This window comes from Spodoptera frugiperda, chromosome 17, assembly GCF_023101765.2.
Source record: "Spodoptera frugiperda isolate SF20-4 chromosome 17, AGI-APGP_CSIRO_Sfru_2.0, whole genome shotgun sequence".
In the NCBI taxonomy this organism is placed as follows: domain Eukaryota; kingdom Metazoa; phylum Arthropoda; class Insecta; order Lepidoptera; family Noctuidae; genus Spodoptera; species Spodoptera frugiperda.
Genome location: NC_064228.1, coordinates 1,339,946 through 1,362,306, shown reverse-complemented (window position 1 = coordinate 1,362,306; position 22,361 = coordinate 1,339,946). Strand labels below are relative to the sequence as shown.

Sequence of the window (22,361 nt, the reverse complement as noted above, 5' to 3'; positions counted from 1 at the left end):
GGTGGCAAGGCCACGAGCGGCTCCTCCAGCAAGGGCCCCAGCTCCCCCAGTGGTGCAGGCTCCGGCTGGCGGGCAGGCGGTAAATGCGTCTACTGGACGCAAAAGAGGGAGGAGGGGCGCAGCGGCTCAGCAAGCTGCCCCACCCACAGGCGAGCCCACCCTGCCGGCAAGTGGTGACTGGCAAGTGGTTGGCGAGGCGAAGAGAGCCGCCAAAGAGGCGAGGAAGCGCCGCAAGAAGGCGCAGCGGCAGCGGCGGCAACAGCAGCGCAAGGAGAAGCGCGCTGCGGCCTTGCTTCTCGCCCCTAAGACCGCGGCTGTAGTTATTACGCTACAGCCCGATGCGGTCCAAAGGGGCGTAACGTATGGCGACGTCCTCGCCAAATTGAAGGGGGCGGTGACTCCCGCGGAGTTCGGGGCCCCTGACGGGTTCTCAATGAAGGTGACGGCAACTGGAGCCCGTCTACTTGAGGTCCCCGGCGCGGCCAGCGGTTCATCCGCCGACGCCCTAGCCGAAAGGATTAGGGCGTGTCTCGGTGCGGAAGAGGTTCGCGTGTCCAGGCCCATCAAGTGCCTTGACTTACGAATAATGGGCCTGGACGACTCTGTGACGGAGCACGAAGTGGTGGCCGCTGTCGCCAGGACGGGAGGGTGCCCTGTTGACCAGGTCAAGGCAGGCACCATCCGTCCGGACAACTCGGGGCTGCGCACGGTGGTGGTAAGTTGCCCCGTGACAGCGGCCAAAAAGATTAAGGAGGGCAGAAGGCTCCTGGTGGGGTGGGTCTCGGCGCAGGTCAAGCTGCTCGAGGCCCGGCCTCTGAGGTGCTACCGCTGCCACGTGGGCCACCACGTGAGCGTTAAATGCACCTCGGAGGTTGACCGCAGCGACCGCTGCTTCCGCTGCGGTCAGCCCGGTCACAAGGCCGGTACGTGCACCGCCCCGCTGCACTGCGACGCATGTGCGGCGGCTGGCAAGCCGGCCAATCACCGGGTCGGGAGCAAGGCCTGCTCCCCGCCTACCAAACCCAGGGGTAAGGGCAGGCCCTCCGCCGCCCCCGTCGTTTCCGCCACCGCCGCCGCCGCAGTCGCCACTGCTACCGCCGCCGCGGCCACCGCCAGCCGTAATGCCGCCAGGGAGGAGGTCGTGATGGATTGTCAGTAATGACTCCATTCCGCCTCCTCCAGGCGAATATCAACCACTGCGCCGCCGCTCAGGACCTTCTACTCCAGAGCATGGCGCAGTGGTCAATAAATGTCGCTGTGGTCTCCGAGCCGTATTTCGTCCCGCCCAGGGATCACTGGGTTGCGGACTTGGACGGCTCGGTGACCATCATCTCGTCGGCCGCCGCCGGGACCCCGACTCTCGAGAGCGCTCAGAGAGGCCGGGGTTGTGTCGCAGCACGGTTCGGAGAGATCGCTGTGGTGGGCGTGTATTTCTCTCCGAACCGAACTCTCGTCGAGTTCCACAACTCCCTGAGGGAGTTGGTTGACGTCGTCGTCGGGTTCCGTTCCCTCCCCGTGCTTGTCCTCGGGGACTTCAATGCCAAGAACTTGGCTTGGGGTTCCCGGTTGACCGACGTTCGGGGTAGGATGGTGGAAGACTGGGCTCTGGAGACAGGCCTAGTCGTCCTGAACCGGGGTTCTGTCCCCACGTGTGTGCGGATGCAGGGTGAGTCGGTGGTGGATATCTCGTTCGCCAGCCCCGCTCTGTCACCGCGTGTTGTTGACTGGCGCGTTATGGAGGAGGTGGAGACGTTTTCTGACCACCGGTACATCCGGTTCAACGTCTCCGCCGAGTCCGCGGACCCGCCAGTCAGACAGGCCCCATGTGGCCCGCGTTGGGCGCTAAGACAGCTGGACCGGGAGCTTTTCCTGGAAGCCGCAATCGTGCAGGCCTGGGTGATACCACCAGACAGGCCTGCCGACATCGATGAGGAAGCAAGATGGCTCCAGGACGCCATGTCCAAAATATGTGACGTGGCGATGCCCCGGGTCCGGCCAGGTCAGCGCAAGCGCCAGGTGTACTGGTGGTCGCAAGAGTTGGCTGCTCTACGCAGTACGTGCGTTACTGCGCGACGCCGGTACACCAGGCACCGCAGGCTCCGTATCCGCGCTCCAGACGCGGAGGTAAGAGAGGCGGAGTTGTACGAGGGGTACAAGGCGGCAAAGGCCGCCCTAAAAGCGGAGATTTGGCGGGCTAAAGAGGAAGCCCGCCGGGAGATGCTGGAGACTCTGAACAGAGATCCATGGGGGCGCCCCTATCGGATGGTGCGCGATAAGCTCCGCACCTGGGCTCCCCCGCTGACTCAGAGTCTCCGGCCAGAAATCGTGGAAGAGGTGGTCGGCGCCTTGTTCCCCCGACTATGGAGGGGCTTCACCCCTCCATCCATGACTCCGCCCCCTGCGGTGCCCAATGCGGGCCACAGCGACGACGACGACGACATCGTTCCGGAAGTGACCGAGGCAGAAATGAGAGCGGCGGTGCGCCGGATGGGCGCCAAGAACACCGCCCCAGGACCCGATGGCCTGCATGGCAAGGCGTGGGTCCTGGCCTCAGAGGCTCTCGGGCCTCGATTATTAGGTCTCTACAGCGCATGCTTGGAGAGGGGCCAGTTCCCACTTCAGTGGAAGACGGGAAAACTGGTCCTCGTGAAGAAGCCGGGGCGCCCTGCGGACTCTCCGTCCGCATACCGGCCCATTGTGCTGCTCGACGAGGTGGGAAAAGTCTTCGAAAGGATCATTTCGAACCGCCTCGTCGCGCACCTGTCTGGATTTGGGCCGGACCTCGCGGATGGACAGTTCGGCTTCCGTAGAGGGCGCTCCACGGTGGACGCCATCATGCGCGTAAGAGACCTCACGACGGGGAATGCAGTGTCCAGGGGTAAGGTCGTTGTGGCGGTGTCTCTGGACATCGCCAACGCTTTCAATTCCCTACCCTGGAGCTGCATACTGGAGGCACTCCGGTACCATCGGGTGCCTACCTATCTCCGTCGTGTTATCGAGGCCTACCTGACGGATAGGTTCGTCACCTACCCCGGTCACCAAGGTGAGTGGAACCGGCGAGAGATGTCGCGCGGTGTTCCACAGGGTTCGGTTTTGGGGCCGCTCCTGTGGAACATCGGTTACGACTGGGTGCTGCGCACCGACCTCCCGAACGGTGTCAGCGTAGTCTGCTACGCCGACGACACGCTGGTGCTAGCGCACGGGAGGTCGCACCAGGCGGCGGCCAATTTAATGGCGAGAGCGGTTGCGACAGTCGTTGCAAGGATCCGGCAACTGGGACTCGAGGTGGCGCTCCACAAGTCCGAGGCCATGTGTTTTCATGGCCGCGGAAACGCGCCACCTCCGGATGGGTCCCAAATAACGGCAGGAGGGGTTACCATCGGCGTCGAGACGACGATGAAGTACCTAGGACTCGTCCTCGACAGTCGATGGAACTTCGTGGAGCATTTCCGACGTTTGGCTCCTAAGTTGGAACGGACGGGGGCTGCGCTTAAGCGGCTCCTGCCCAACCTCGGGGGCCAAATGCCTCCTGCCGGAGGTTGTACGCGGGGATCGTGCGGTCCATGGCCCTCTACGGCGCCCCTGTGTGGGCGCCGAACCTGATGCGGCGGCCAGCTCGGGCGCTGCTCACGTCCCAGAGGGTCATGGCCATTCGAGTGATCCGCGGATATCGCACGATCTCCGGAGAGGCGGCCAACCTCCTTGCCGGACTCCCGCCGTGGGATCTGGAGGCGAAGGTGCTCGCGCGCGTCTTTAGTTTGCGCGCCGACGCGCGTCGCCGGGGCGAAACTCCACTGCCGCGCCAGATTAATGCGTGGCGGGATGAGCTCCGGCGCGATCTCATGGCGGAATGGCAGCAGCGACTGTCGCAACCAAGGGCTGGGCTCGCTGTCATTGCAGCGGTAAGTCCCCTCTTTGAGGAGTGGCTAGAGAGGCGCCACGGCGTCCTCACCTACCGCCTGACGCAGGTGCTTACCGGACATGGAAGCTTCGGTAGGTTCCTGTTTCTGATTGGGCGGGAGGAAACGCCCGGGTGTCATCACTGCGAAGACCGCCCGGAGGACACGGTAGAACATACGCTTGCGGTCTGCCCTGCGTGGGCTGAGCACCGCCGTGTCCTCAGGGATGTGGTCGGCGACGGCGCCCTCTCGCGTCCGGCACTGATACAAGCCATGGTGCGGAGCGAGGGGGACTGGGATGCCGTCTCCTCCTTCTGCGAAGCAGTCATGCTAGCTAAGGAGGAGGCGGGGCGCGTGAGAGAACGAACCTCCTCACGCCCCAGCCGTCGCGAGAGACACTCCGGGCGTCGGGGATCGCGCGACGATCTCCGGCCACCGTAAGTGCGGGTCTGCGGACGGTGAGCAAGGGTAGCTCGCCGCCCGACCAGAACCAGACCCGTGCGTGCGGCGCGTCGCGTTCTGCGCGCGCCTCAAAGAGCCATCAGACCACCACAGATGGGGCCCAGTAGGGCTGATGCCTAATCCGGAGCTGCGGACTACCTAGCGGGTTTACCGGGGCTCCGGCTCGACGGGCAGGAGTAGGAACGGGGTGGTTTTTAGTCAGTAAGAGTCTGACACTCCCTCTCGCCTCGCCCAAGGCGGGAGAAGTCATTGGATGATTTTCCACCCTCAAAAAAAAAAAAAAAAGTCCCATGTAATACGTGGTGAGCTTATTGCCATATACCGGGCACATTTCCAGACTCCGTGCTACTACTGAGAAATTTTCGAAAAACCGAAAAAAGCCCAGTAATACTTCGCCCGACCCGGGAATCGAACCCGAGACCCCTTGCCCGGCAGTCGCACTTGCAACCACTCCAACGAGGCAGTCTAACTATCTAAACTATTTATATAATCTAGCCAAAACTGTCGCTAAAATATCTAGAAACCTAGACAGACAGAACCTAAATCCGAGACAAATCTAAGGCTATTTACTTGTGGGGGGTAAACTATTCAGTGGTGTCCCTGAGGCATACCCGAGCCAGTCTGAAACTAATTGACGTCTTGTAATCGATACTGAAACTACTCGATACTATTCTCTCGATACAGTGAGGTAGTACATCTCTATTCGTTGCTGTGTAATCTGTCTTTTGTGAATAGGTGTTAGGTTTGTTAATTTTTGTGTAGAACCTTAGCAGAGTATTTGGTAAAACATTAATAGCGTTGTTAGATGTGTCAGTTATACATTTTCAGGTTTTAAGTCAAATTTTCATACAAGTATTGAACAATAGAGTAACAAAATTAATCAGAAGAAGAATAGCTATAATTATTAAAACAAAAATTTTAATGTTGCCCCACACTACGATTTTATCCTGCGTCGTGGGTACGTTTACAAACATACTAGATCACATACAGACCCGAAACAAATCTTCGTCATTGACTTCTCCCACCTTAGGCGAGGCGAGAGGAAGTGTCAGTCATCAGACTCTTACTGACTAAAAAGTACTCCGTTCCAACTACAGCTTTTCGAGCCGGAGCGTACGCCGTCTGCAGACCTGCACTTATGGTGGCCGGAGATCGTCGCGCCATCCCCAACGCAGAATCCGCTCCACTACGCTTGAAAAGCAGACATTTCAACTTCAGAACCTTGGATAACGCTACCTTCATACAGAGGTGGACTAAACATAGAGAGCGCCCTAGGCAAGCATCTCATAGGCGCCCGTATTTTTTTGCATCGCCGTCATTTTATAAACACGCCTTTCGTCTGTACCCTTTTTTTTTGAGGGAGAAAATCATCCAATGACTTCTCTCGTCTTGGGCGAGGCAAGAGGGAGTGTCAGAATCTTACTGACTAAAGACCACCCCGTTCCTACTCCTGCTTTTCGACCCGGTGCCCTGGTAAACCCGTTAGGTAGTCCGCAGCTCCGGATTAGGCATCAGCCCTAACGGGCCCCATCTATTCGTCTGTACCTTGCCGCCTTTGGTACTTGCCTAGGGATTATACGGTTCTGAACGTATTGTATATCTTCCTAGAATTCCAAATTTCCAAATAACAAACAGACCATCGTGATCGGAAGCTAGTAATTACATATTCCGTTTAACTATTACAGTTAAATCAGAGCGTACGAGTAACCACGTGTAAAAGCGTTCAGATGATACACGATAATCCGACGGACGGATCATAGAGGATTAATTATAGTTTAATGATTGACATGATATAATTATAATTATATGATGATCAGTCGTATAATTATATGAATACGTGTTTAATTAAACCAGTGTGGTTTTGTTGATTTTGCGCTTGTTTTTCGTCGTGGGTTTACTCGGTTTGTTAGTGATATTTTTTTGAAGGGGCATTATCGTGGCATCTCCCTCCTTGGGCGAGGCGGGAGGGTGTGTCGGACTTTTACAAACTAAAAACCACCCCGTTCATACTTCTGTTTTTCGAGCTGGAGCCCGGTAGCCCGCTAGGCAGTCCTCAGCCGGAGCTGAGGACTGCCTAACCTTGACCCGGAGGTCAACGTTAGCCCTACTGGGCCCCATATGTGGTGGTCTGAGAGTTCTTTGAGGTGCACGCGGTTTTGTTATTGATAATGATAGACTTCAAAATTATTTGAGATTAGTTTAGGTATATTAAATGTTTGCGAAAAAACACCTCAGGTAAGATGAACGTGAGACCCAGAAAAAACGAAGTCAAATCATTAAAAAAAAACACACCACACACACACAATTTAAGAAAGTGAATACTCACACACAAACAAAATAAAAATGGAAAACACATTTCAACTATACAGAAACATCACCGATAACAAAATAAAGTGTAAAACTGAAACAGTGTTACGAAACTAAATAAACATCGAATCAAGAACGAACACATAAAACTGTTCAAGAAAGAAATCGCTCGGAGCAACATCGAGTTACATTTCTTAGTAAATATTATAACGACCATGAAAGCAATACTACTTACTGCTGTAGCATACATCTTCTATGCAGCGAGAAGTGAGAATAATACCACAGAAACAGTTAAAACAGATATTGGAAGTAAAGAAAATCATACAGAATTAACAACAGTAATAAAAGTGGAAGAGCTACTAGAGATTATAAAGACGAACAACGAGACAGACCCAGTCAAAAGCTTAGGCCTAATCAATGAACTAGAGATGTTAAAAGAAAAAAACGTAACAGAAGTACTTATTACTTTCGAAAATCAGAGTTCTATTGATCCAGATAAAATTGGAAGGACAAAGAATTTAAAGGAATTGGCTAAGAAGGATGGGTTTCTAGCTCATAAACTGACTATAATTGCAAAATCGGCATTCACTAAGAAGCCAAAAACGGTTGGTCCAGATTTCATAGACATTTTGGCTCACGAAAAGCAATTCAAAGAAGATTTTAAGAACAGGTATAATATTACGATAGTAGCAACTACTGAGGAAGAGTATGATTAAATGGTGACATCGAAGGATACTATGCAATTTGATTAGCAACCTTATTAATTAAGCAATAAAGAATAATGTGTGTTCTATCCAATCTTTCTTACATGTTCTTTTACTTCAAGTGTACGGTGAGGATGAGGAATAGATGGTGTAACATCGAAAGAAACTATGCAATGTGATTAGCAACCTTATTAATTAAGCAATAAAGAATAATGTGTGTTGTATCCGTATTTTTCTATACGTTTAAATGTACCGTTATCATTTCATAACAAGTTGCTTCTGTCCTGTAGTTTCAACCGCGTTCCCGTTGCATAAAGTCAAAGTCAAAGTCAAAATGATTTCGAGCAATCCAATGCCTGTGCCACCGCCCATTTTGAGTTCGTTGAGTGAGCATGACAACTCCAAGCTAACACAAATGCATTCTACCAGTTTAATGCTATTGTAATTTTCGTGAGACATACTAAATTACAGAAATCAGCTTAATGTAACTGTTTGACGAGGAAGTAGACTAGGTGTTCATTGCTAAGACTCATATTCATGAGCAGCTTTCCCCGACGAAATTAGAAAGTAGACCAAGTGTTATTCCGAACCATAATCTACTCCTGTTCCACATTCCGATCCGTTTACCCGTTTTCACGTGATTGAGAGACAAACATATCACATAGACTCACAAACTTTCGTATTTTTAATATTAGTAAGATAGTAAGATTATCAGTGACAAGTTGCCCACCATAGAACATAAGTCTTAATGAAATATTTAAGTGCATGGCGATTTCCATCAATCATCACTAAACTACGCCTAGGCAAGCATAGTGTAGGGCAAATCATTTATTCCAATTAAACCATATACTTCAGTAGTTTTGAAACGTCAACCAAGAAAGAAAAGCTGAAGCTATGTTCCGTTCCGTTATGTATTGATAGTAAGGAAGCCATACATAGCACACATCTATAGTATGAAGAATTTCAAATCTATGCTAGTATGTAAAACTGAACAGTTTGGTTGTTGGAATCTCTAAAATTACTGACTCGAATTTAATATTTTTGTGTGAAATTGTTAATTTGTCACGGCAGGCGTTATAGTTAATATATCAGCTGCGACCAACAGAAGCCGAGCCACGTGAAATAGCGCGTAGTGTTGAAATATTATCTTATAAACGAATATTATATCGTTTATTTTATACTTATGTGTAATTACAGACTTTATTTCCATATGTTTCAACAAGTATTGGTTCTGAAGATATGACACCCTACTGCAACAGTTGAGGGTCGAACCAACAGTGTAGAGAAATACCTTTGATAAAACATTTTAATATTCATGTAAATGTTGGTTACATGTGGTACTATGTTGTTGTATAGTTTAAAGGAAATCACAATTTAACCCAGCAATTGACTCGTCATTTAAATGACAATGCCAGATCCTGCCCCACTTAATTTCATCAATGTACAAGAAATGTTAATTAATCAAAATTATGCAATGAAAATAAGACCCTTGGTTACTTAATAATTATTCTAATAAAGTTGCGGATAAAAATTAGGAAATAAAAAGAATTTAAAAAACCTAAGGCCTATTTCCTGTTTTTATCGCGACCATCTGCGTTTCTTAGTACGCTTGCACAAGGAACACAAAGAGTCATTCAATAAAAAAAAAGATTGATTAATGTAATGTGTACGGATTTTAATATGAATTTGGTTCATATCAGTATGATCAGTATGATATATCAGTCTGAATGTTTGAAAATACATACTGTTAGTTAATTAATTTTTTTTATAATATATATTATAATTAATGCATATTCTAATTATTATTATTTCGTGTTTGAACGTTAGTGATTAGATGTAACGAAACGTCATTGGCGTGCGTGTGTCATTATTTGACATTCGCTCCGTCTGTTCTGTTTACATTGTTGTTTCGTTATGACTATGAATTAAAAGTAGGATTACTAAAGGTGATATTGGTGATAACATTCCTGCCTTTCATAGCTAAACACTCTATGATAGCATTGTAATAATATAAAGCACTTAATTTAATTATTTCTACCATTATAACTGCAATTAATCTAAACTGGTACCTAACCTAAATGTAATATTTTGTTCTTAGATTTATATAGAAACCGCAACCTCTAAAGGCTTTTAAACGTGTTTTTAGTAATTACTAATAGAGCAGCAATATAATGCTACATTTGGCATGCCTGTACAATATATTTTTTGGTGGGGCAAAGCTCTATAGAGATTCTGGCATTGTCATTTGAACTTTAAATCGTATGTCATATAATATATTTCATAATGTCAATACAAGAAAAGCACACGGTGGGTGGCCAGCGCGCCTCTGCCAATCATCCTCTTGATTCGATGTGCTCCTGCATTGTGCTCATTATCACGCTATGATCAATAGGAACTAAGCAGTCTATGTGGTCATGAAATAAAACGAAAAATGCTTTATTGAGGAGTAGTAATAGATAGTAAACTTTATTATTAAACCAATAGTCTTTTTCACATAAATGTGTTAGATATTAATTCTTCTTAGTATTGTTGTTTTTGTCTATATTTTTAATAGCAACTAAATATTCTACACTTCGGGGTGTCGTTGTTGTTGTTGTCGTTGATGTTGATGCTGTTGTTGACGATGGCGCTGATTTTGATGTTGACCTTGATGTTGACTGAAGCGGTTTAACATCAGGCGGTACTTTAGAATTAATCGACGCATGAGCAACAATAGACATCTTCAAAGGCATATACAAATCGGATTTCTTAATTTTATTGAAGTAAAAATTTGTTCTGCCAATTTGTTTATTTTTATTCTGGTCTAGAGGTGATAACTCCAGTTCTTTTATGTAGAAGTTGTCCATTAAGAAGTGTAGTTGTTTGATGAGAGCTACGCTTTCAACTGGATGTTTCTTGTCATTCTTTAAAATCTCTAGTGCCTCCTCAGCTTTGATAGATGATGGTATTTCTATATCATCAGTGTCTTCTGAGCCACCTTTTATAGTTGTATCACTAATTTTAACTTGCAACTTCACACATTCACTTGTACAGAAGATGTATGCTAGAGCAGTGAGTAGTATTGCTTTCATGTTCGTTATAATATTTACTAACAAATGTAACTCGATGTTGCTCCGAGCGATTTCTTTCTTGAACAGTTTTATGTGTTCGTTCTTGATACGATGTTTATTTAGTTTCGTAATGCTGTTTCAGTTTTATATTTTATTTTATTATCGTTTGTTGTTTTATTGTTGTTGATATGTTGATTCCGTTTTTCTTTTTGTTTGTGTGTGATGGGATGGGATGGTGATTAGGAAAAATTTTGTAAGGAATGTATTCCAGTATTGGAAAATGTACGAAAATATTCTTGCCGAGATTTGATTATTTGATTTTTACCTAGAAAATGTACTAAAGTTGTATAAAAACATTTAATTTGCTGAATTTTGTTTTTTTATTGGTATTATTCTTCTTGTGTCCTGTCTATGTACTATGTACCATCCAAAGATAAGAGAAAACCTATGGTAAAATTAAGTCCGTTAAAATTAAATGAAAATATAAATGTTTTTCTACGTTTTTACTATCATAACAACTAGTTTTAAAGTTAAAGTCAAATCATTTATTCCAATTAAACCATGAATAGGTACTTTTGAAATATCAACAAATAAAAAAATAAATAATAAGAAAAATATGTGTTTACAATTTCTGTGATAATTTTTTCCAATCAATAATTGTACATACTCGTATATGAAAGAACATTGCAGATACATTGCAACGCGCAACACAAAAGGTAGAACAATGGTTTCCTTAAAATATAACTTAAAATAACCTTAACTTAAAATATAAAAAACCCACCATATCTTCTCTAACCATTTCATACTTCACCTCCTTAACAAACAATTAACCAACCCAAAACCACTACACATCATCCAGAAATTACTAGAAACCATCAAAACACATCACACAACCTGTCCAGTAAGGCTTAGAGTACTTTAAACGTAAGTGCTGCCCTCTACTGGTAGGTTACTGAGCACTGAGGGACATGTAAAAGGCTTTAGTTTGTTACAGTACTTGGGTTCGCCACGCTTTGGTTCTGATGTACCGGCTTTGCAGTACCAGTTATTGTACAAAGCCCCCTGCACATGTGTTCTTAGTTGTGGATCGTGGAATTTAATGTGTATGGTTTGGATATGGTTTGTCTTAAAGGTACCTCACACTTGATTTTTTTATACCACAACGGTGACAGAAAATACACGGCCCATCTGATGGTTACGGTGGCGTATGTATGCTTACAACACTTGAGCCATGTCTAATTGTCTATCCTTAAAAACCTATGATGATGTTGATTCCACAATAGGACAGTCCGTGATTCTCTGTCGGTAGCGAGCGGTGCGAGACATATAAACATTGTTATCTTGTATGATAATTAAAAAAATGCTTAGCCACCACGTCAACCGGAATGCTTACCTAAATCCATTCAGGTTTTATTTAGCGTGTTATGTGGCGACGCATGACAAATGACAGTTGACAGAACAAATCATCGCATGACGTAATGAGTGGGCGGACTGAACTAAGTAATCATTAAATGGGTGATTCATCAACTCGTCCCACATGCCTAAGGCCCATTTGGGACAACTTGCAGAAAATCAAAATAAATATTATTTTCATTCTGCAACTCGTCCCACGTTACTTTCAAATTGAGAAAGGTACCATCAGGACGAGTTGATGAATCACCCAAATGACTGTGAGTACGGTGGTAAGACACACACGTTATGAGTTATTAGTACTCGTATCAGTTTTGCCCCGTACCTGTCCTGTAGCTGCTCTGTCACAGAGCCGCTTGCTCTAATTGCATTCCGGTAATTGCGTGGGAGGGGCCTCTCTGCTTGTACCCTGGCGGCGTCTTACAAGTGACAGTATGCAGATAATTGGACAGAAGTTCTACGGGTATTTTGTCATGTAAATCATTGTAGTAATCACATCAACAGCCTATAAATGGCCACTGCTGCACAAAGGCCTCTTCTAACACGGTGAAAGATTGAGTGTTAATCACCACGCTTGCTCAATGCGGGTTGGTGATTTCAAACATATAATTAGAAATTATAGGCCCAGGTTTCCTCACGATGTTTTCCTTCACCGTTTGTCAGTGGTGTCTAAATATTCTTAGAAAGTACATCTCACTCGGAAAAAGTCATATTGATACATGTAGCAAGTAAGTTTCGAACCCGCACCCTCATGCATGAGATGATGATGCTGAGCGTCTTAAGCCTACGGGCCATCACGTCATTCAATAATTCAATAATAAATAATAATTGGTTTTTATCAATTACGATAATCAACATTTAGTTTTGACTGCCTCGTTGCAAGTATGACTATCGAATAAGGGGTCTCGGGTTCGATTCCCGGGTTAGGCAAGGTAATACTATTTTCGGTTTTCGAAAATATCTCAGCTATAACACGGAGTCTGGAATTGTGCTCAGTATATGGCAATAGGGTCACCCCCTTTTACATGGGACTTATTAAAGCAGAAATAAAATAAATAAATAAAGCAGATATTTAGAATAGGTACCTATTAAATTTTATAATCCTGTACTACTGTCTAACCTGCCAAATGACCTCTAAATTCACTCCATAATACGATAACGTAGTTCTTGTCTCAACAACGCCGCATACTGGCTGTTTTACTAGCATCCAGCACTGGCAGCCAGTACTGCTAGATAGTTAGGCTCAGCTCACATCAAGACGCGACGCGACGAAACGCTACAAGACGTTGCGTGCACACTTTAACAGAGTGACTTTAAAACTTTGTGGGAGAGTCATGCTTTGGCACGAATGGGTCGGCTCGACCGGAGTGATAATACGGCGGCGATTGCTTACCATAGGCCTGCTGGTTTTCCATAAAAAAAAAACAACTTTAAACTCCTTTTTTGTAAGTTGTCTAATATTTTAAAACCTGCTCTTAGGAGTAACAAGAAAACTGAAAACCGCATTAAAGCCGGTTTATAGTCACTGAGATAATCGAGGATAAACACACACACACATACATGTCAAATTGAGAACCTCCTTTTTATTGAAGTCGGTAAAACCAACCTCGTTTTCCTCACGAAAAGATAGACACTCACACACATTTCAATGGAGACATCGTTAGGCTTACTATAGCTATGTTGAGTGGCGTCATCATTGAAATGTGTACCTTTTTGTGTAGAAAATGAAGTTGTTTTTTAAGCCACTCCTTTTATTTTATTTGTGTGTGAAGGAAACTCTTTACACTAAGCAGTGCGACGTCTTTGGCGTTTTCTAGCATCGTCGCTTCGCGTCTGTGTGTAAGCTGAGCCTTAGATAGTTACTCGCTTGTGTCTACGCTATCGTACTTCAATCTACACTACTAATGTATTATTTAGATTAATTAAATTTGCTTTTTGAGGGTGTTTTATTTGAAGTTTTAATTAAAATGTTACCCATTTATTATCATATGTAGGTATGTACTAGCGACCCGCCCCAGCTTCGTATGGGTGCAATGGTGATATATTATGAATGTGTTATACATATAAACCTTTCTTTTGAATCACTCCATCTATAAAGAAATCCGCATCAAAATCCGTTGCGTAGTTTTAAAGATTTATGCAAACAAAGGGACATGGGGACAGAAAAAGCGACTTTGTTTTATTATACTATGTACTTAAGTAAAATTTTAAAATTGATTGTCAGTATTGTTCAAGATAATGTATGTAGCTGTGCGAGGAAGATGCGCAGCACCAGTATGCTATTTATCGATAGTATGGAAGCCATCCGTAGCACACATCCATAGTATGCCATATTAAAAACATTGCTTAGCTGAGTCCGTTTCCAACAGTGCTAAGCTATGTGTACCAATGATGAAAGCACATTGAAACTGTAGCAAATTTTAAAAAAAAAAAACATTCAAACCTAATCAATATCTAAAAAATAACGAAGCTACACTTTGGTACGAGCACCTTGCTTCACTGACGGACAGACTGACGAACTAATATTTTTAGTTCTTTATTTGTTGACATTTCAAAAGTATCTATTTATGGTTTAATTGGAATAAACGATTTGACTTTTCTTTTTAAATCGTTGCCCCACACTAGGATTTAGTCATGTGTCGTGGGTTCGTTTACAAACATTACCCAGACCCGGAACGTTTGTAGTTCACAGAAAGAGTTGCTCCGTGCGGGAATCGACCCCGCGACACGTTGCACGGCAGCCAATTGCCTAGCCACCGCGCCAACCGTGCAGTCAAAAGATTTGAGGTTTGAGAAACGTCAAAACTCTAACTTTGAAACAAACATAAGAACCTCCCCAATTTAAACGTCAATCATAATCAGACATTAATAAATATAATAACCCATAAACTAGAGACCCATTAACTCGTTAACTCACAAACTGAAGCTTTCACTTCATTCAGGAAGGCTTTATGTCAATCCTTTCAGTTGTCGTTAAGTTCCGGTAGCCAGCAGCTTACTAATTAATGGAGACTATGATTCATAATAATAGTGAGTAGACGAGCAATTTTATAGTTGCTGCTTGGCGACAAAAGTTGTCACTTTGTCAGCCACTACTGGCGCATAATTTGATTTATCTATCTATATCTATACATATAATAAAATCGTAGAAAAGTGCTGTCTGTACATTGAAAATAAAAATAAAAAAAATAGCAGGGGTTATTGTTATGTCGATGTCGAACCCAAAATTGTAATTAACTTTTTTTTTGTCTGTTTGTCTGTTTGTCTATTTGTCTGTTTGTCTGTGCGTCTATGCGCGCTAATCTCAGAAACGGCTGATCCGAATTGGATGCGGTTTTCACGAATATATTGTGGTAGGCTTCAATTAACATTTAGTGTTTGTTTCATGTCAATCGGTTCATAAATAAAAAAGTTATGTCAAATTAAAGAATCACGTCGAACACTATTCTATGCTTATACCATTAATCTCCGCAACTATTTGACGGATTTGGTTGAAATTTGGTACAGATATAGTTTAGAACCTTAGAAAGGACATAGGATAGTTTTTATTTCAAAAATCTTTAGTTTAAGTCCGTTTTTAAACTATTTTTTCAATGCCCTAAGTGAGTATACATCTATTAAATTCAAACGCAGAACTCATTATGTTGATTTTTGAAGAGTTCCCTGGAATATCTTCTACATCTCATTTTTGAAGAGATTCCGCGAGATCGGGAACTATGTGGTTAAAACCAAAAGTAGATTGACCAATTTGTATGGGATTTTGGCTATTTTTGAACAAGCAGTTCAGCTAATAATATATGTTTGATTTAATAGTTCATATCAGTAAGAATGAAGATACAAACTTAGTTTCGTATCCAGATTTATATTTAGTTTTTTTTTTACATTTTATTGAAGCTGTTTATGCATGAAATAAAACATTTTTTTATTAAAATTCTTTATTAATCTGATTCAAATGTAATTAAAATATGGTCTAGCAACTGGGCAGGTGGATTAATATTTTCCTGGTACCTTGCCCAGCTCAAAAACCAAATAATAGTCATTATATGTGCACAGCAATCTACTGTTCTACGGCCCACCATGCAGTTGCAGCAATATTGTTTTATAGCTGCCCTCCCTTCAGTGTTATTCTCATATAATATATATACAAAATATGTTTTTCTACTAATGTGTCTACTATGTATTTTCCCACGCAATAAACTGCAGTTGACTGAAGGGAGCGGGAAACCTTCCAGTAGGCTGCTGGCAGTATTTCTGCATAATTCAATCGTATAGGAACCATCGCCTCTTATGTGTTAGCCATAGTAGGTAGTAGTAGTGAAGAATCAGAATCCATTGAAGACTTAGAAAAACAACACTCACAATGCAAAAGAACAAAGCGAATAATATCTGTCATTTTGACGCAAAACACAACAGATTGACAGCACTGAAGTCAAATTCAAAGTCAACTGACTTGGTTATCATAACAAATACTAAAATAAATGTGATTTTTTATACTGCTAATTGATACAAAGTTATTAGGATCAGACATTTACTAAAATATAAATAAAGTTATTGGTAAATTACATTTTTGTTGAGCAGCCTGTTCAAAAATAGCCAGTTTTGGACAATCTCCTTTGCCGGAAGTCACTATTCCACGCGAACGAAGTCGCGGGCAAAAGCTAGTAAGATATATTTCTGAAACGTTGCCCCACACTAGTGTTTTCGATACGTTACGTCGTGGATACGTTTACAAATATACAATTTCACATACAAATTACACCCAGATCCAAAAAAAATTGTTTGTGGATCACACAAAATGATCCGTGCGGTATTCGAATCCGGTGTACGATGCGCGGCAACCAATTGCCCAGCCACCGCGCCAACTTATATTATGTTTATAAATGCACTCACGACATCGGAGAAAATTCTAGTGTGGAGCAACTTTTTACCAAGTTAGACAAGTTTTACCAAATGTGTAAATGTTTTACCAATATATTGCCCGATGGGGGCAATATATCTACACATTTACCACTATTTCATAAAATAATTATTTGGCTCACCTTTATGCATAGACTAAAAGTATTTAGTAAAAAAAAAATCAATCATCAATTTATTAAAATAGCAATCCAAATAGAAATAAATATAAATGATTAATAATAAATACCGTTAAATAAACACAACATAATACAAAAACACTCAATCACCTAAATTAAATCACACTTTAAATTGAAATCAAATCAATTTAAAACAAAACTAAATGAAAAATCGTTATCAAGAAAGCCATTAATCAGTTGCTAAAGCCGTTTTTCATTGAAAAACCTGATAATTTTATTCATAGCCTATCAGGCTTTTGTACCGTAAACTATTCAATATTTGTTACGCTAGATACTTTCACGCGGTTTCACCTGCTGCTCGACTCTTATTCGTTTTAGTGTGATATTTTATGGCCCTTGCTCTATTAATTTACTCTTCTCAACACTTTTTGGTCCATACTTTTTTAATTTTTTTTTTTTTTAGTTTGTGGCGACACTAGCGTTTTGTACTGTATTGTGGGTGTTTTACAAACATACGCATTCACATAAATTCTCACAAAAATCTTGTTCCGTGAATAAACGGATACCGGAGGCCCAATTACCCCCCGATTCCCCAACAACCCTTAACTTCCTAACCCCCAAAAGACTGGTAACACATTTGTATAGCGCCTCTGGTGTTTCAGATGTCCATGGGCGGCGGCGATTGCTTACTATCAGGTTATCATAAAGCCCGCCAGGCATAATCACCTCGCTTGGTCGGAGGATCCTCCTTTTCTTAAGGAACTTTAGTGTCTGTTCCCTAAAAACCAAAACAAATAAACAAACAAACTCTTTATAATTCAGTATTAGTATAGATAAATAACATTTATTCATGTAAATTAGTTGCCCGTCTGCCGAGTCCCTGTGTTAACCCTTCGATCACGGTAACGTCGATATAATTCGATTATCGACGTCTTTATCGATGTCGATAGACGTAAGATGATGGGGTTTGTTGTTCAAGTTAATTGTTGGGCCATGAATTGGGCGGGGAGAGATTTTATGCAACAATATTACACTCGACGATGACTTAATTGCTTTATTTTTATGGAATAAGCCGGTAAACGAGTAGATGGATCAATCGATGGAAAGCAATCGCCGCCGCCCACGGACACTTGAAACACCAGAGGCGTTACAAGCGCGTTGTCGGCCTTTTGGGGGTTAGGAATTTAAGGTTTGTTGGGGAATCGGGGATTGGGAAGGGGGGAATTGTGCAGACACATTAACTGCACGGTTGGCGTGGTGGCGTGGCAACTGCCGTGCAACATGTAGCGGGTTTGATTTACACGCAATAAAACATACACGTACTAAAGGTATATCGTACTACTACAATAACTGTGGCTGCCATACCTATACTGTTTGCCTCGCAGATTAAACTCAGAAACGCCTAAATATAGTTGCTATCAAGGCTTAATGAGGCAGTTACAATTCTAGACACTGGGCTACTACTGAGAAATTTTTTAAAAGCCGAAAAAATATACTACAACAATACCCGATCCGGGAATCGATTCCGAGAAACTAAGTCCAGCAGTCGCACTTGCAATCACTAGACCAATAAGGCAGTCCTTGGCAATTAATACACATATGGCATTACGTTTGCTTACTTCGCAGTTAGATCGCATTCAGCATTCTGATTGGTTGGTTTATTCGAGCCGGCCAATCAAAGCTACTTTAAACGTAAAGCAAACTTTTACTAGTGATACTGAACAACTTTTATCTAAGACGAACCTTTATAATACCACTTTGGAACGAGCACCAGCTTCACTGACAGACAGACTGACGGACAATTCAATTTGACGTTTCAAAAGTACCTAAATTAGGATTAATTGAAATATATGTTTTGACTTTGACTCAATAATGCAATGCCTTTTAATTTGATTTGAAACCCGCCAGTTTCCTGGCCCCAAATGTCCATTACAAAAGCAAAGTGTATCCACAACGTCGTCGGTTGGAAATTAAAGATTTGCTAACAACGTCAGCCATCTTGAATTTGCATTCCCAATAGATACCTATAGTCCTGTTCACGCCTCGGTTAACTAGACAAACAAACGAGTTCTATCTGCTACACGGTAGTTAACTTTATGTCCGTAGCTGTAAGGACGAATTTAGAATAGCAAGGTGTTGTTTTAGTAATTGATGCTATTTGTTTGTCATTAGGTTTTGTTGTTTTTTTAAAAGGATGTTTTTGAGGGTGTTTTTTAATGACGACGATTTGCAGTTGCGTGTATTGTTGAACTTAGAAGTATCAATGGTTCTTGGCTGAGTTTGGGAACTCCATACTACATCATACACCTTTGTGTTTCGTGTTATGAGCCTACTATATAGTCTAATTGAATAATTAGAAAAAATCTATGTAAATATGAATTTACTTATGAAATGTATATATATGTAAATATATGTAAATAAGAATCAGTAAGATCAGATTTCTGATAAGTCTCATGACTGACATTGACATTTGACAAATTGAACACGAACTTATGTTAAACTCATACATTTAGGGTGTTTTTTAAGAGGAAAAAAATATCCAATGACTTCTCCTGACTTGGGCGAGGCGAGAGAGACTCTCGCTGACTGAAAGCCATCCCGTTCCTACTTCTGCTTCGAGCCGGAGCCCTGGTAACCCATTAAGTTGTCCGCTGATCCGGAATACATTTATCAGCTCCGGCGTTGATCGCATACCATCAGGAGTCCCAACTGCTTGTTTGTCCCCTATTCCATAAAAAAAAAACATTTACGTTTACAGTGAATATAACCAACAAGATCAAGTCAATTATTCAATCAATTGCAATGATCTAATCTCAATACAATTCTAAACCAAATAACATAAACAAAAGTCAATAAATAACAATAGAGAAATCAACCAACATCGACAATCCGAAAAATGTAATAAACATTGTCAAAATGTTCTACCGAACAACAGAACCGGCAATAAAATAAAATAAACTGTAAAATTGAAACAGCATTACGAAACTAAATAAACATCGTATCAAGAACGAACACATAAAACTGTTCAAGAAAGAAATCGCTCGGAGCAACATCGAGTTACATTTGTTAGTAAATATTATAACGAACATGAAAACTGCACTATTCATTGTCATACTGCAAATAATTTATTCAACAAACTGTGCTGTAATATCCGAACCGAATAAAGAAGAGAATGAGCAAAAAATAGAAGAGCTGGAAAAATTAAAAGACGCAATCTATGCGCAAATCAATGAAGCTGTTAATGATACAATTAAAACGCTGGAACAAAGCAACGACACAGAAGCTAAACAAGGCATTGCGTACATGAACGAGCTGCAGCAACTAGTCAAAGAATTCAATGGTACAGAGCTGATGACTGAAGCTGACATCATATGCAACAGCACAGACGAAAACGCATTCAATGATATAATCAATTCAAAAAACTTAAGTGAAGCCTTTGACACCATCTCAGGCAGAAGAAAAAATCGACCATCTGGATATGAACATATAAAAGAATCTCTATTGAAATACAAGGATTTTTCCAAAGGATGGATTGGGATGTCAAAGAAGAAACAGGATAGGTTGAAAAACCTTCTTGGTTTACAATCCAAGCTCAATGATTGGATGAAACAAAAAGAGATTGAGAAGGAGAGGATTCGAGCGTATAAGGCTAGGCAAGCAGCCACAAGTAAAGTAGAAGTTATTACAGAAAACTGTCCTGATTTTGGAGAAGAAACAGGTAAGAAAAAAAGTAAAAAGAAGGGAAAGAAGGGACGGTGGCCGTGTTGTAGGAAATGCTGCAAGAAATCTTATATGGGTTGCTTATAATGTTTAATCTGTTTCATGTAATTAGATTTTATTAAACTTTATGTGCTGGTAAATGAATTACATCATGCATTATTATTTTGTTCTCTTTATTTGTGCTGTGTATGTGTCTAGTTAGATTTTATTATATTATAGTATTATCTTCTTCTTATAAATAAAAATTAATCGATGTTCGTTAGTCTCGCTTAAACTCGAGATCGGCTGGGCCGATTTGGCTAATATTGGTCTTGATTTTTTTTGTGGAAGTCTAGGGAAGTATTAAAAGGTAAGAACAAAATGTGTTTAGCAGTGCAAAGTTTGCCAGGTCAGCTAGTATTTACCCGACTGCGCCAGAAGGAGGGTTATTTATAATTTATTCGTGTAGTCGACACGTCAGTCATCGGTGCTTGACGTCAGTAAGTGGAGGTTTGACTTTCACCATTTTTAAGTTGGCAGTTAAAGTGTTAAGCTTACTACTCTTTCTTTCATGTTGTTAAAATGAGATATTTAGCTGAAGATATTTAAGAGACTGGAAAGTGATATTAAGAGTTGAGAGGAGGACATCTAGTTATTGAATAAAAAAAAGACTGCCTCGTTGGCCGAATGGTTGCAAGTCCGACTGCCGGAGAAGGGATCTCGAATTCGATTCCCGGGCGAAGTATTACTGGGCTTTTTTCGGTTTTTCGAAAATTTCTTAGTGGTAGCACGGAGTCTGGAAATGTGCCCGGTATATGGCAATAGGCTCACCACCTATTGGGACTTACAACATAAATTGTGAAAAGTGGGTGTACACAGTGGCATTACGTGCCATAATGTGCACCTCTGCCTACCCCTTCGGGGATTAAAGGCGTGACGATATGTATGTATGTAAATTAAAAAAGTTGGTCTATCTTCTACTCCTATACTTCCATTGGAAGTCCAATCAGCGTTAGAACGTAACTAATTTGATAATCTGTTGCAATGTTCAGTGTGTCTTGTATAATCTGTATTGCGGTATATTGTCTGTGGTTGCAATTCTATGGTTGCACGCATACATACTCATTAGCGGTTTGCATGTGTGTGTGTTTGTCTATGTAGTAGTGTGTTACACTATTGATTTGATAACTAAAATGTGAACAGGGTAGATGACTATTTTATATTTTTATGTCCATCTTGTAGATTATTTTAAAACATTAGACACGTATATTTTATATTCTTACGGAAACAAATACTTTCGAAGATATATTGATTTGAAATAACGCAAGACGTCAAATCTAGGTACAATTTATACGTATTTGTTTCCACTCCTAAACTTTGATTCTTTTTATCTAAGCATTGCTATCTTATATGACAAAATAAAAAAATAGGTGTCTAATATTTTTTTATTTCCTAACCTTAATTTTCATACCTCGTCATCATACCTATTGAGTAGACAGATCGCCTATAGTCAAGCAAACAGTTCTGTCTATGAACACCCACATTACCTGAGGAATAGTTTGGGTATCCGTTGACTTCAGATTCTCGGCTGCACACAACGCTCTGGTTTCCTTTTATTGAATAGGAGGCAAATGAGCAGACGGGTCACCTGATGGTAAGCGATCAGCGCCGCCCATGGACACCCGCTACACCAGAGGCGTCACAGGTGCGTTGCGTGTGCGTATAAAACGGATTACGCTCTTTTCTTGAAGGTTTGAAAGTCGTATTGGTTCGGAAATACCGCCGACGCGACGCTCA

The 22,361-nt window shown here is 42.3% G+C and overlaps 1 protein-coding gene across 1 annotated transcript; it reads left to right on the top strand.

Moving 5' to 3' along the window:
• The first annotated feature begins 19,815 nt into the window (after positions 1-19,815).
• Positions 19,816-20,747, top strand: LOC126911625 (uncharacterized). Its single transcript, XM_050699678.1, has one exon. It carries the CDS (start codon positions 19,953-19,955, stop codon positions 20,670-20,672), a length of 720 nt encoding a protein of 239 aa, XP_050555635.1. The 5' UTR covers positions 19,816-19,952; the 3' UTR covers positions 20,673-20,747.
• The last annotated feature ends 1,614 nt before the right edge of the window (positions 20,748-22,361 follow it).